This window comes from Pyrus communis, chromosome 2 (genome assembly GCF_963583255.1).
Source record: "Pyrus communis chromosome 2, drPyrComm1.1, whole genome shotgun sequence".
NCBI lineage: Eukaryota > Viridiplantae > Streptophyta > Magnoliopsida > Rosales > Rosaceae > Pyrus > Pyrus communis.
Window position 1 is genome coordinate 34,733,798 of NC_084804.1, and position 14,052 is coordinate 34,747,849.

Consider the following 14,052-nt stretch of genomic DNA (forward strand, 5'->3'; position numbering starts at 1 on the left):
TAGTGAGATGGTATGACATGATACATGCATGTATGTCTGTGTATATATACACATAGGCATGGCATAACATAAGAAAGTTGGAGAGGAGAGGAGGGTGGTAGAATAGCATTTGACTTGGTTTCAGAGGAGAGAGAGAGAGAAAAGGAAAGAGAAAAGAAGAGAGAAGAAGAAAGAGAAAAAGGTAAAGAATGAAGAAAATTCAATCGAATCGAATACAATTTTGACGTCCGCAAGGACACAGAGACTCTCTCTCTCCCCCTTCTGTTTCTCTCTCTACGAACTCTTTCTCTCTCTACAGCTCTCTAATCTCCCTGTAAAGCTAAAACCACCGAAAGACAGGACTAGTGCTCAGAGCCAACACGCAGACCCGACTGGGAGAAAACGGAACCCTAAAAGGGGGAACAGAATCCCCACTCAATTCAAATAAAATTGAAGCCGAACTCAGTGAATAATCAAAATTCCGGGTTTTATGCATTAGAATCTTGGTGGTTTTTGGGAAGTCTCTCTCTTTCCTTGTGTCTTACTGTTCGAAGTTCTACTGGTGAGTACAATCTACTATTTCTTGTGTGTGTTTATTTTCTGATTTTTATTCACTAGTTGAAGTGGTTGATTTGGGTCCGATCGATGCTGTTTTAGCCTACCGTTTTGGCATTTTCATTACTATTGCTGGTTTAGTTTTGCAAACTTTGGAAATCTTGAGATTGGTTTTGGGGTTTTGGGTGTGGAATTTTGGGTTTAACTTGTGGGGATAATCTTAAATGGGTTGTGTTCAAATTTTGTTCATTTTGTGGGGTTTTTGTTCAATTCGTGAATTTTGGTGATTTGGTTCATTTCAGGTTTTTTATTGGTGGTGGTTTTGGTTGATAGAGTGGCAAATTTTGAGATTTCTACTCTGGTTTTGGCAGAGAGTTTGATTTGTTTGTTATTTAGCTTTCTTTGTACAAGGGCTGAGGTTATGGTGGATCTGAAAGTTCGTGTAATAAACAAAGATTCATGTGGAAGCCGGTCGGAGGCTGCTTTCTTGGTGAAGATAGTGAGATTGTAGAATGTTCAGAATTAGAGCCTGTTCATTGTTAATTGGTTTATTTGTTATTTGGCCTGTGTTTGGTAAAACCGAGCACGACATGCCCAAGACACAATGCTTACTCTTTTCTGTTGGTGCACAATAAAGACTCCGCAGCCTATGGCCTTGGATGTAGGGGTACAATGCTTTCAGAGTTGAGCTCCATACCCGAGCTTTTGCATCTTGTTATGTAATCTAGGCTTGTGGAATTCACGTTGTTTTATATAGATTTAGTACTTTCACCGAGTGTTTCTAGTTTGTGATTTTGGAAATATGGTACCTTCGGGGCCGCCCACTCCAATTGGTGGTGCCCAGTCTGTTTCGCCTTCACTTTTGCGTTCAAATTCTGGAATGTTGGGAGGTCAAGGTTCCCAGTCGGCTTTTCCATCGCTTGCCTCACCACGAACTCAATACGGTAATATGCTTGGCAATGTAGCCAATGTGTCTTCTCTCCTTAATCAGTCGTATGGAAATGGAATTTCGAATCCGGGGCTTTCTGGTCCTGGTAGCAACCAACGTGGAGGTATGGATACTGGTGCTGAATCTGATCCACTTTCTGGTGTTGGCAATGGAATGGGTTTCAGTGTACCTTCTTCGTCATACGGTGCATCAAACATGGCTAATCCCAGTACGTCTGGTCATGGTCATGGTCATGGTCATGGTCATGGTCAAGGTCAAGGTCAAGGTCAAGGGCAAGGGCAAGGGCAACAATTTTCAAACCCTTCTGGTAACCAACTGTTGATGGAACAACAGCAGCAGCAACTTGAAACACAGCATTTCCAGCATGGTCAGCCGCCAATGCAACAGTTCTCTGCCCCTCACAATACGCAACAGCAGCAGCATCAATTTCAGGCTATTCGAGGAGGCTTAGCTCGTGTTGGGCCGGTAAAGTTAGAGCCCCAATTGACAAATGATCAACATGGACAGCAGCAGTTGCAGTCTTTGAGGAGTCTTGGTCCAGTGAAAATGGAACCCCAACAACTTCAAACTATGAGAAGCTTGCCACCTGTAAAATTGGAACCGCAGCAATCTGATCAGTCATTGTTTTTGCATCAACAGCAGCAACAACAGCAACAACAGCAACAACAGCTCCTCCACATGTCAAGGCAGTCTTCTCAGAATGCTGCTGCCCAGATGAACATCATGCATCAGCAGAGGTTATTGCAGTTACAACAGCAACATAACCAGCAACAGCAACAACACCAGCAGCAGCAATTCTTGAAAGCAATGCCTCAACAACGCCCCCAGTTACAGCAGCAGTTTCCGCAGCAGAATCTGCCTATGAGATCTCCTGCAAAACCAGTATATGAGCCTGGAATGTGTGCTCGGCGTTTGACACATTATATGTATCAGCAACAGCACAGGCCTGAAGTAAGATAACCCCATGCCTAATTTGTTTGTCTTGTTGGATGATTGTTATAGTTAGTGATAATGCCTGCCTTTTATATAGGACAACAACATTGAATTCTGGAGAAAATTTGTTGCTGAATATTTTGTACCCCATGCGAAGAAGAAGTGGTGTGTTTCTATGTATGGAACTGGCCGACAAACAACTGGCGTTTTCCCTCAGGTCTGTATCTAGGATATAGTAATCTGGTGAACCCCATCTATGTTTGGTATCTGTACTAGTAAAATGATGTTAATTGCAAAATACATGCAACATGGATATTAGTATCCACAACTCATTTTGAGATCACTTTATTTGAGGACAGTGTCCTCAATGTCATAGTAGCTGTTACATTATTCAAAATACACTTTTGGTTGGTGTTACATGAATCTTGAGCTATTTGACATTCATGACAATATTTGCCATATTTTGCAGGATGTATGGCACTGTGAAATATGCAATCGCAAGCCTGGGCGTGGCTTTGGTAATATGCAATCTCTTTTAAATACCATCTTTTGTGCCTATCAATGCCATATCTTGGTTGGATAGACGCCAGTGTTGTTTTAATGCTCTATGTAGGTGCTTTTTTCATGTTCTTCTCTCTTTACAACTGGCATCTGAGTTATTCTGATCAAATTTTCAGAAGCGACTGTTGAGGTTCTTCCCCGGCTTTTTAAAATCAAGTATGAAAGTGGTACATTGGAGGAGCTTCTTTATGTTGATATGCCGCGCGAGTATCATAATTCATCTGGCCAGATTGTGTTGGACTATGCTAAAGCAATACAAGAAAGTGTTTTTGAGCAACTTCGTGTTGTTCGGGATGGCCAACTTCGGATAGTTTTCTCTCCAGATCTGAAGGTTGGACAAAATACTGTTTTCGTAACACCTTTTACCTTCTAGCACCACCAGGTATTTATCAACTGTCTCTCCTGTTCCTTTGGCAGATATGCTCTTGGGAATTTTGTGCAAGGCGCCATGAAGAGCTTATCCCTCGAAGATTACTGATACCTCAGGTTACTATCAAATTTATACTTTTGATGGGTTCTTTTCTCCGTTATTGTTATGAATATAACTTATTTTTCCTTTCTATGAAATATTTCAAAACAAAGAATATAATTTACTGATTTATTTAGAACCCATGTGAAGTCATTGACAACTGGACACTTAAATGATTGAACACGATTCGGTGATGGGTTATCCTGTGCTTGACATTAAATTCTAGGAACAAGGTTGAGTAATCACATTGATTTTTTATGGATTGATTACCCTTATGATTTCATAACTAGGGAGTTTATGTTCTCTTCATGTGGAAAATTGAAAAAACTCCAAATTTATATATTCAACCTCTTTTTGTGTAAGAATATGTACATTGTTTGGATGAAATAGGACTTAGTTGTATATGAAAATATTGAGAACTAATATTGAATCCTAAACTTATTACTGTTCCACCATTTGCTCAAGGAGCAACTGCTTTTGTAAGTAAAGAGCATTTCATAGGATGCACCGTCAGCCAAATGTTCCACAGTGGATTGGTTTAATGTCTTTTCTTGGATTTGTATGATTTGGAATTGGCTAATGTTTATATCTTGAAGTATCATATGGGTAACTCTCATTTGTATGCATTTCTTATTAATCTCATTCTGTTGTTGCATATTTATTGGATTTTCAAGCCTTCATGGCACCTCTTAAGTGTCGACCCATTGTCAATTTGTTATTTTGGGTCATGTAACTGAAAAGATAGGTGCTTATGCCAAATTGTTTACAGATAGTGCTTTTGCCGAATGCTTTACTGATAGTACTTATACTGACTTTTGGAGCTGAAAATTTTCTAGACCATACCAAAATACAGTGGCTCAAATTCAACTCTCAGTCTAATTTGATTAAAAAGTTGAGTATATAAGTATATATTTATTATTTAGTAATGTTATATAAATGACTTAGAAACGTCTGAGATTCAGGTCGGAGTGGTCTGGATTATGTCTTTTGGACATTAATCTCGATTTTACCAAACTAGCAAAATTCTTGACATTCCCTATCTGTTGCATGTGAGGCTAATTTGAGTATATTTACCAAGCATATAGTACTTTGCATATCTAATGTTTTCTTGCCTTATGCAGGTTAGTCAGCTTGGTGCTGCAGCTCAAAAATACCAGGCTGCTACTCAAAATACATCATCCAATATATCTCTTCCAGAGATACAAAGTAACTGTAATATGTAGGTTCTTAATCTCTCCATCTCATTTTTGTAAATATTTGAGTGGTGTTTTTGCCTGACAAGGTTTGGGCTTTCAAATGGTTTTTCTTTTATAGAAGTTTGGCTATAATTGATGTTCATGCTTGTTTGTGATGAGTGAATGTTGGATTGTCCTTATGCCTTCTTTTGCTCTGTACCTCTCTATTCATACGAATAGTCTCAGATTTCTAGTAGAGACATCAGCAGTCAATGCTTTTCTTGAAGATGAATGCTGCACTTTGCCCCGTCTATTTATTTTGTTAATGTCACAAAATTGTATGTTCTTTATTACTTATATCAGGACGTCTCCGGAAAAAATAAACTTGTATCAGGAGAGACACTACAGAGGAATTGTGCAATTATCATGTTTTCGTCATATAGATCTTACTGATACAGTGAGCCTATGTGCAGAAATCACCTGCCTACATTTCAACCTTTGTTCTATGCAGTGGTGGATTTGTCTTTTTCAGTTCAAATGTCTAAGTAAATATATGGTTGGTTTAGAATTTATGATATTTGTTTAATTCCTCCTGTGTAATTTTGGTTTAGGTTTGTATCATCAGCGCGACAGTTGGCAAAAACCTTGGAAGTGCCTTTAGTAAATGATTTAGGTTACACAAAGCGATACGTAAGGTGTCTTCAGGTAATTTCTTATTTTTATCTCTACAAAGTTTATGTATCATCATTGGCTTTGAGATACACCTTCTATTTTGCATATAGTGCTGCAGCATTTGTTTGTGCTTTACAGCCAATGTTTAGCACCAACCTGCTGCCCAGGGATCATATTCCTGATATAAATTGTATGGTCATAGTTAAACCTGTTAAAATAATTATTTGCTCCTATGTTAGATGTATTGTCCACCTAAAATGAAGTTTCAGTTGTTTGCATGGACGCACGAGGAAAAGGGGGAAAAAGAAAAAAAAAAAGGGGGGGGGGGGTGTGGTTTGGAATGATTTTTCTCATTTTCTCTATCTTTTCTATACATATGCCATGTATTTGTAATTGGACTGCTTGTGCCAGAAATTCCTTTGTTTCAAAAAAAATTTATTACCAACATCTTGCCTCTTCTTCATGAAGTGTAATATCATATATTTCAAACAAATTATATTCCTAAGTTGGGTTCCTGTTTCAGTGAACCATGTAATTGAGGTTTCTTGTAGCCTGATTGACCATTTTGATGTTTTATTTTTATTTTTTATTTTTAAATGTTTTTTATTTTTATTTTTTGTGGTTTAATGCAGATATCAGAAGTAGTTAATAGTATGAAAGACTTGATTGATTACAGCCGAGAGACAGGGACTGGACCTATGGGTAAGTTGATTTTGCTATGTTAACTAAATTACTATGATTATACAAATTTCTGTTCTCCTTTCTTCTTTATAGTCTTTACTTTATAGAGATATAACGCTACATAAATAATTAGAAAAATTTACTTGTCACTAACAAGACTTAATGAGTTAAAGACTTTTACAACTAAGATGTATAAATTTCTTAAGAATAACAAATGAACCTACATTGGAGTAGATTGAGTACTTAGCTTTGCAGTAAAGCTTAAGCTTTAATACTTTCATTTGGTCTCTAGGATTGGGTTGGACTGGATAACACATTATATTCAAGGTATATTGAAGGGTGTGGTCAAGTGCTTTTGCATGGGGGGTACCTACAAGGATAGGGTTCGAAGCTTGGTGGCGATGAATGTGTAACAATGATAAGGGGATTAAACATGAGAGAAACTCATCCCTTCTGATCCTACCATTTTGGGTGGGACGGGAATGGCCAAGTTTCGTGAAAAAGTAATCCGTCTTCTAACTTCAAGTTGGACACAAGTTTTTCATTTCTTCCATCAACGTACCCTGAATATAGTGGGTTATCCAACCCAATCCTAGACACCAAATGAGACCTCAGTTTATTTCTATTCCTTGGGATATCAAAGGAAGTGTAAACATAACTAAATGGAAGAACAGTACGAGAACTAATGACCTGATGCCTAGAAGTAAAAGACAGATTGGGAGAAATCTGCTTATGTTTGGACTTGGGTTGGGTTTCAAGTCTTGGTTTTAAGAAACAAGGATTTAGTATACGTAAACTGATTTTAATGTGATAAGATTGTCAAATCTTGATGAGAGAAATTTGTGGAAAGCGAGAAGGATGCTTGCTGGAAATTAAAGTATTGACTCAATTAAAGAGGTGACGTAGTCCTAGACTACTCGTAACTTGGACTTCAAACCATAGAGGTATTTATCTTTCCTTCAATTTACAATGCAGGCTGACACAAGTCAAAATCTTGAGTTTCTGAACATGAAAAGTTATAAGCGACCTAGCTGTGTGATCTTTTCTTTCTTGTTTGCTCCGGTAATAGGCATTCACAAAATTTGTAATCTGCTTAGGACATGAGGCTTAAAACGAAATACAATTTCTAAGAATAACAGAAGGTTCAGAACGGATAAGGAGAAAGAAAAGCAGCCAAGAAATATATAAAGTTTTTTGCTGAAATTATGCTAGAAAAAGACTATGAGATAGGGGAAGGGTGTTGAGGAAAGAGTGTCCTGGTGAACAACAATGATTAGAGAGCACAAAGAAGACTGAAAGTTTATCTTTGTGCGAGTGAATGAGGCTGCTGCTGGATCACCAAGCTTCTACAATATACATTTTTTGTGTGCATAGGAGTGATTTTTCCTGTACTCTTCTTCACAGTTTTGTTTGAAGAAATTCCCAAATGCTTCATACCCCATATCAATGTTTGGAATTGTAACATAGGAAATGAAGAAAAAGCTAAAGAATATTGAATCTAAATATTTGTGCCCTTGCAACTGTAAAATCTAGATGAAATTATCCCAAACGTGTTCCAGTAAATGCAGAAAATCCGAATTGGTTCAATCAGGATCCAGGTGGTCCCTTGCCGTTTAATAATTTAAACCAAGATGTAAACTTGGGTCTTTAATTGGGCTCTAGATTCTAGATAGTAATTGTGATAGTGATTGGGGTGATTCATTTTTTCTTAGTACCATAGGTCATAGGGCCCCCGCAATCTGATTTGTGATTTTTACAATTTCCTTATAAATTTGTTTACAGACATACATTTATATACTCTAAATTATTGCACTTGTGTTCTGATCCCTAAAACTGTTTCTTTGCACGATATCATGGCAGTTTAAAGAATTATATTGTGGGCCACATGGTAGTTACAATTCATTATAGTGTTACAAGTTATTACGCTAGGCTCAATACTTACAATTCATTCTACGTTAGCAGCTCCGTCATAGTATAGGATTGGGTCGCAGTAGTTCATTACTATTGTTTTCTTTCAGAGAGCTTGGCCAAGTTTCCTCGAAGGACGAGTGCTTCATCTGGGTTTCACTGTCAAGCACAACAGTCCGAGGAGCAAATGCAGCAGCAGCAGCAGCAACAACAAACGGTCGCCCAGAATTCAAATGGAGATCCAAGCTCTGTTCAGGCCGCCGCTACGCAAATTGCTGCCAGTAATGGTATTGCTAGTGTAAATAATGCTCTGAACACAGCATCCACATCAACTTCTGCAAGCACCATTGTTGGGCTCCTCCATCAGAATTCTATGAACCCCAGACAGCAAAGTTCTATGAATAACGCAAACAGTCCATATGGAGGAAGTTCTGTTCAGATTCCATCCCCTGGTTCTTCTAGTACAATCCCACAAACACAACCAAACCCTTCTCCATTCCAGTCACCAATACCCTCATCAAATAATCCCTCTCAAACATCTCAAGGTGTCATGACAGCTGCCAATCACATGGGTGCAGCAAATTCACCAGCAAATATATCCATGCAACAGCCAACCCTTTCGGGCGAGGCTGATCCAAGTGATTCCCAGAGCTCTGTCCATAAAATTATACAGGAAATGATGATGTCCAACCAGCTTAGCGGCCCAGGTAGTATGGTTGGTGCTGGTTCTTTGGGCAACGATGTGAAAAACATGAATGGGATTTTGTCAACAAGCAACAACACAGGATTGAATGGCATGACTAACAATAACTCAGGAATTGGCGGTGCTGGATTTGGGAGTATGGGTGGCGGACTAGGTCAGCAGCCTTGCATGGCGAATGGAATAAGAGCAGCAATGGGAAATAATTCTGTTATGAATGGAAGGGTCGGAATGGCATCAATGGCTCGAGAACAAAGTATGCATCATCAACAACAGGATCTGGGGAACCAGTTACTTAGTGGGCTTGGAGCGGTGAACGGCTTTAATAATCTTCAATTTGATTGGAAACATTCTCCTTGAAAGGCTCCATTGATCATGTTGATGGCTCGTTTCACCGGTTCTTGATTTAGCCGCTTGTGCTTGCGCAGCGTGAGAAATGGCAGGAGTTGCCTCTGGCCTCGTCTAAGATGGCAGTGCATCGATTGAATGAAATAGTTGAGAGGGGCTTTCGCTCCCACTGTGTACTAATCTGTTATTTATATATAAAAGAAGGAAATTTGGTGGCTGGTTGTGGCGGATGAGGCTCATGTTCTTGTGGTACTGAATGTGCTTCATTTTTTTTTTCCGTTTGGAAATATCATCATAGTAAGCATACGACACGTCGTTTTTTCGTAGTAAAAACGTTTTTTTTCCCCTCGAGTAGAGGAGCTCAAAGAGTGCAAATGATTTCAACTTGGCTGTTGATCTTTTCTTCCAATCCTAGAATTGTATTTCTGACCTATTCGTAGGGCATGTTTTTTTGTTATTTCCAAATTTCAGATGGGAGCTGGGGTTTCGGTTATACATGTCAAAAGTCATTAGTTACTATGAAAGTCGAAAATAATTTGTTACCGTGATAGTGTATTTTTAGGCTTTCTTGGATTTGGTTACATGTAAGTTCGTTCGTTGACCTGCTTTAAGTGACGGCAATGAATATCACGAGTATTGGTGGCAGTGAATATCTGGACATCCTTGATCTTTGTACGGAGCTCAAGGACTTAGAGATTTGAGTTGCTGAAGAGTAGAGATTTGGACCCTTGGTTTGTGCGAGATGGGTCAGTGTAATAGCCTAATGAGGACTGTAGGGTTTAAAATGAGTGTTCTAGATCTCCGGGTCTGTCGGCTTCGGACATAAAGATCCGGGGAGGATCTCAATTCAGGAAGAGGCAAGAATGAATGAAAATAAAATTGTGAAAGTGAAAACAAAGCAGAATGAAAGTAATAGTTTCGTTTTTGGTGTTTAGTTTTCAGTTTGTGTATATTTTCTACGTTAGTTGTGCATCATTCTTCAACTATTCTGTATAGACCAATTTCACCCACATATTCTCTCTTTATCTCTAAGACAGAACTAAAACAAAATGGTAAACAAACGAGCTCCAAATCTAAAAAGTGCTTAGCAATAAGTGTTTACGGAGTTTTTACTTCAACTTTGATTAACCATGTATCTACTAGCTATCTCTTAATCTAGTAATGCATACTTTTGCTAATGTATAAAGTTCTAAATTCCTCTCACTCGGAAGTGGTTAGTACAACTAAGACTACTAACCGCCTTTAATCTTGGAAGTTGTTATTGGGACGCTCAAAAATCATTTTGCAAATAATTTCCTAAGTGTTATTTTCTCTCCTAAGCTTCTTCATCGGAGAGCGGGTTGACTATTTTAGATTGTCAATAATAACACCAGTAATATTTTGTTAAAAGTAAGAATTTTCACATAAGAGAATATTCTAGGAGATTGTTTCAATGAAAATTTGTGGGAAAAACTTGCATACAATAAAAATGGAAATTATATGAATAATTCGAAGGGAGAAGTTAAGATTAAGAAGAACAGCTTCATGAGCACAAGAATGGAAGTCTATTATTATATACATGATTTGATTAAAGATCTACATATTTTTCAATGGTTGCAGACAATGTGGACTTTGGCACTGCACCAATAACGCTCTCTTTCTTCTCCCCATTCTTGAAGAAGAGAACAGTTGGTATGCTCCTTATACCGTACTGAGTGGCAGTGTTGGGGCTCTCATCTGTGTTGAGCTTGAAACAAGATATCTTCCCGGCGTACTCCTTTGCCAGTTCATCGATCACCGGCGCAATCATCCGGCACGGTCCACACCACGGTGCCCAAAACTCCACCAGAACTGGGTTCTCACTTGCAATCACAAGACTACTCCAACTTGAATCATTCACCACTTGAACTGCATGCAAAGCTTGCACATTTCAGTCTACTCACCAATTCCATTTATATATGCATGCTCTTCGTACTATATATATACATATATATATGGCAAATCTGCATTTTCTTTTCTCCCAGTAGTAATTTGGGGATTGGTTTTGACTTGTATACAAATAGTTGAACTTAAGTGAAGAACATCTAGATGTGTAGCGAATGAAAAATTCTTGTGCGATGAGTGTATACATCTTTATTAAAATAATTGGTCAATGACCAGCATGAGTCTACACATGAACCATATACACTAAAGACTTTCGTGTAGTTGAACATTGCAAATCAACTACAAGAAAGAATGTACAACAAATTTCTTTTTGTAATGATTGATGATTGAGGGCGAGTCTTGGCGTAATGGAAATGTTGCTCTTTTGTGACCGAAAGGTCACGGGTTCGAGTTGTGGAAGCAGTTTCTTTGCAAAGTAACAGTAAGACTGCGTACGATAGACGTTCCCCACCCCTCTAATCCTCACAAAATGGAGAGCCTTGTTGGCTTGGGGTAGCTCTAAGTGATTAATGATTGTTGTTGCTTTCAATACCCCTCTAATTGTCCATTATCCTAAATGTGTTGCTATTTGTTATTCTAATCGCCATACTCACACACACACACACACACATATATATATATAAATATAAAATACTAAATTTGTTCCATATATATCTATATGCAGCTACGCAGAAATTACAAGACTAATAAAGTTATATTTATAAAGTTAAGAGTTACCTTCATTGAGAGCTTCACGAGCTTTGCAAATGAAGCGGGATTTCTGTGATTTGTTGGAATGAGGAAACGATGAAGACGATGAAGAGAATTTCAAAGAAGATTTCTTCAAACCGTTACAAATTGGCACAATAAACTTGCCCACGGAAGAAAATGGATGGTAGCATTGTGCAGCAGCACCAACTCTTGTAGTGCACACTGTGCTCAGCTGCAAGCAGTTCTCCAAAGCCATTACTTTCTCTCTTTCTTTCTTTATCTGGTGTGGGAGCTATCTAGCTAGCTCTAATTTCACAAGTGAAACAATGGAACTTGCAGAAATGTGGCTTTTGTTTTTCTGTAAATTTCCACGAATTTGTTTATTTGAGAATTTCTTATTTGCTAAAGGTTTGTATATATAATTTTGAATATTTTTGGGAGTGTGGATATTATACAAAGATTGTAAGGTGCTAAGTGTGCTGAGATGTATGTGGATAATATTTTCATGTACTGAACCGTCCAAATGCCCCCACTTGATGCCCTCTACAAAAATTCTCTAAAACTCGAAAATTTCAATGCAAGAAAACTGCAAGAAATTTTATTGGCATTAGTAATACGTCAAGAAGTGTATTATTTCATATATTATAATAAAAATAGACGATAAAATTGTAATTTGAGTAAAATAGGAACGTCAAGTCAAGTGATCATTTTACAAATATTCAAAAAATCGCCTTTGAAAAAGATCCAAATAAAGAACCAAAAGTAAAATTATTAGAATTCATCTGATCTTACTGGTGGGTGGACCATAGATATCTCATCAATTAGGCGGCTCCTTTTCTTCATCTTCCGCCCTAAAATATATGGTCATTACCGTCAGACAGCTTTGGCAGGATTGGCCCATTTAATTTTAACCAAATAAACAAAAACTAACTGCCGTTTCATGATGAACAATGCTTCGACTTCATCCAAAAATATCTCCTGTAAATTGGGCTAATTGCATTTTGCACCACAAGATTTCGGGGTTATTTGTAAAATGAATTTTTGTCCATTACACCACTAGATTTCTGGTTGCACCAATTTAACGTCACCAACAATTTTACCATTTAAGTAGATGTTAAGTGTTGATGTGTCATAGACTAAACCCACATTTTAAATTCACAGTAACTATCAATTTCGTAAGGGAACTTTAACGAAAAGATCCCGGTATTATTCACTTTAACGAAAAACCACATTTTTACATTAAAAAGTCAATTTTAATACTATTCACTTTACTCTTTATTTTGTCGTTATCGTTAAAACTCAAAGTTTTTAAACCTTTTTCATTAGTTTTCCTATTTCGTAAAAGGATTAACAAAGTTAAAGAGTAAAAGTACTAAACATTGGAACTGATGGTAAACGAGTGTTTAAGTTGTGGGCCAAGTCTATGCCATATTAGCACTTAATGTTTAATTAGATTGTAAAATTGACAAAAAAGTTAAATTTATGCACTTCAAAAATATGTGACAGATGTAACTGTCCATACACTAAATTTTTTTCTTTTTCCATGTAGGGGATTGTTCCATGTCTCTTGGCCCAAATTTCATTTCAAGATCTTGGATGGTCGAGAGAATAGTTAGATTTTTTAATTTTACTTGGAACCATGTAGGTGCCATTCCAAGTGAAAACCCAAAAATCAAAACGAAATATCCACTCAGATTTTTGATAATCCTACGTGAACTATCACTCCTACAATGTTTATTTTTTGAATGATATTTGTACCATATTTATTGGTCACCTCTTTAATATAAGTGAAACGTAATATATATATATAAGATTCTTACGTACTAAAAAAGCAGTTAATATAGTCAAAATAGCACTCCGAAGCCTACTTATTATCTTGTATTCGATTATCTTTCTCAAAAGAAGTGTGTGCGATATTCGTTTTAAGTTATTGTAGAGATTTTTATTTATCAACATTAATGTTAATAAGAAATTTTCATAGATCTAATTTGAAACCCATGTTTCACAACATGTACAAATAAATTCTTTATTTCATTTAATTTGTTTTTGATGTTTAAACGCTCTTATATTTATGGGTGATAATACAAATATTTTTTCATAGAATTTTTTTAAATAGTGTGAATATATTGTTGTATAAAAAAAGAAGTAAATTAATCCCTTGATTTATTACACTATAACTGACACGCCCCGATCCCGATGTCCCACGGGACATCGAGATGATCACGTGCTGGTCGACACCCGAAGGTGATGCAAGCCATTTTTGAATGTAAATGCTAAGAAACATGTGGAATCATACATAAAAATTTCATACGAATACTAATATACTTAAAATAATATTCGACTGTCAACAATAAATTCATAAAGATGCATGGCATGTTCATAACATATTCTAAATCAAATTACAATGAAAGGTAAGATAGAGAGTGCTATTACAATAGAGGCCAAAGTAGAGAGGATGTAGCACGATGTCACTGGTATGGGAATGCCTCATACGTCGGTTTGTAGTCCT

At 37.2% G+C, this 14,052-nt stretch overlaps 2 protein-coding genes across 5 annotated transcripts; one reads left to right on the forward strand and one right to left on the reverse strand.

The window, feature by feature from the left end:
• The first annotated feature begins 98 nt into the window (after nucleotides 1–98).
• LOC137724567 (transcriptional corepressor SEUSS) lies at nucleotides 99–9,147 on the forward strand. Of its 4 annotated transcripts, XM_068463333.1 has the most exons (11): nucleotides 99–541; nucleotides 837–1,706; nucleotides 1,737–2,434; nucleotides 2,514–2,633; nucleotides 2,886–2,934; nucleotides 3,094–3,308; nucleotides 3,395–3,463; nucleotides 4,568–4,665; nucleotides 5,233–5,326; nucleotides 5,926–5,995; nucleotides 7,993–9,147. In XM_068463333.1, exons 2-11 carry the CDS (start codon nucleotides 1,337–1,339, stop codon nucleotides 8,940–8,942), a joined length of 2,733 nt encoding a protein of 910 aa, XP_068319434.1. In that variant the 5' UTR covers nucleotides 99–541; nucleotides 837–1,336; the 3' UTR covers nucleotides 8,943–9,147. The 4 variants fall into 4 exon arrangements, with proteins under 4 accessions (XP_068319434.1, XP_068319431.1, XP_068319433.1 ...); XM_068463330.1 differs by having other exon boundaries at nucleotides 837–2,434; XM_068463332.1 differs by having other exon boundaries at nucleotides 906–2,434.
• A 1,241-nt stretch (nucleotides 9,148–10,388) lies between these two features.
• Nucleotides 10,389–11,939, reverse strand: LOC137725803 (uncharacterized). Its single transcript, XM_068464597.1, has 2 exons — nucleotides 11,571–11,939; nucleotides 10,389–10,817 (listed from the first exon to the last, which is right to left on the reverse strand). Exons 1-2 carry the CDS (start codon nucleotides 11,797–11,799, stop codon nucleotides 10,498–10,500), a joined length of 549 nt encoding a protein of 182 aa, XP_068320698.1. The 5' UTR covers nucleotides 11,800–11,939; the 3' UTR covers nucleotides 10,389–10,497.
• Between the last annotated feature and the right edge of the window lie 2,113 nt (nucleotides 11,940–14,052).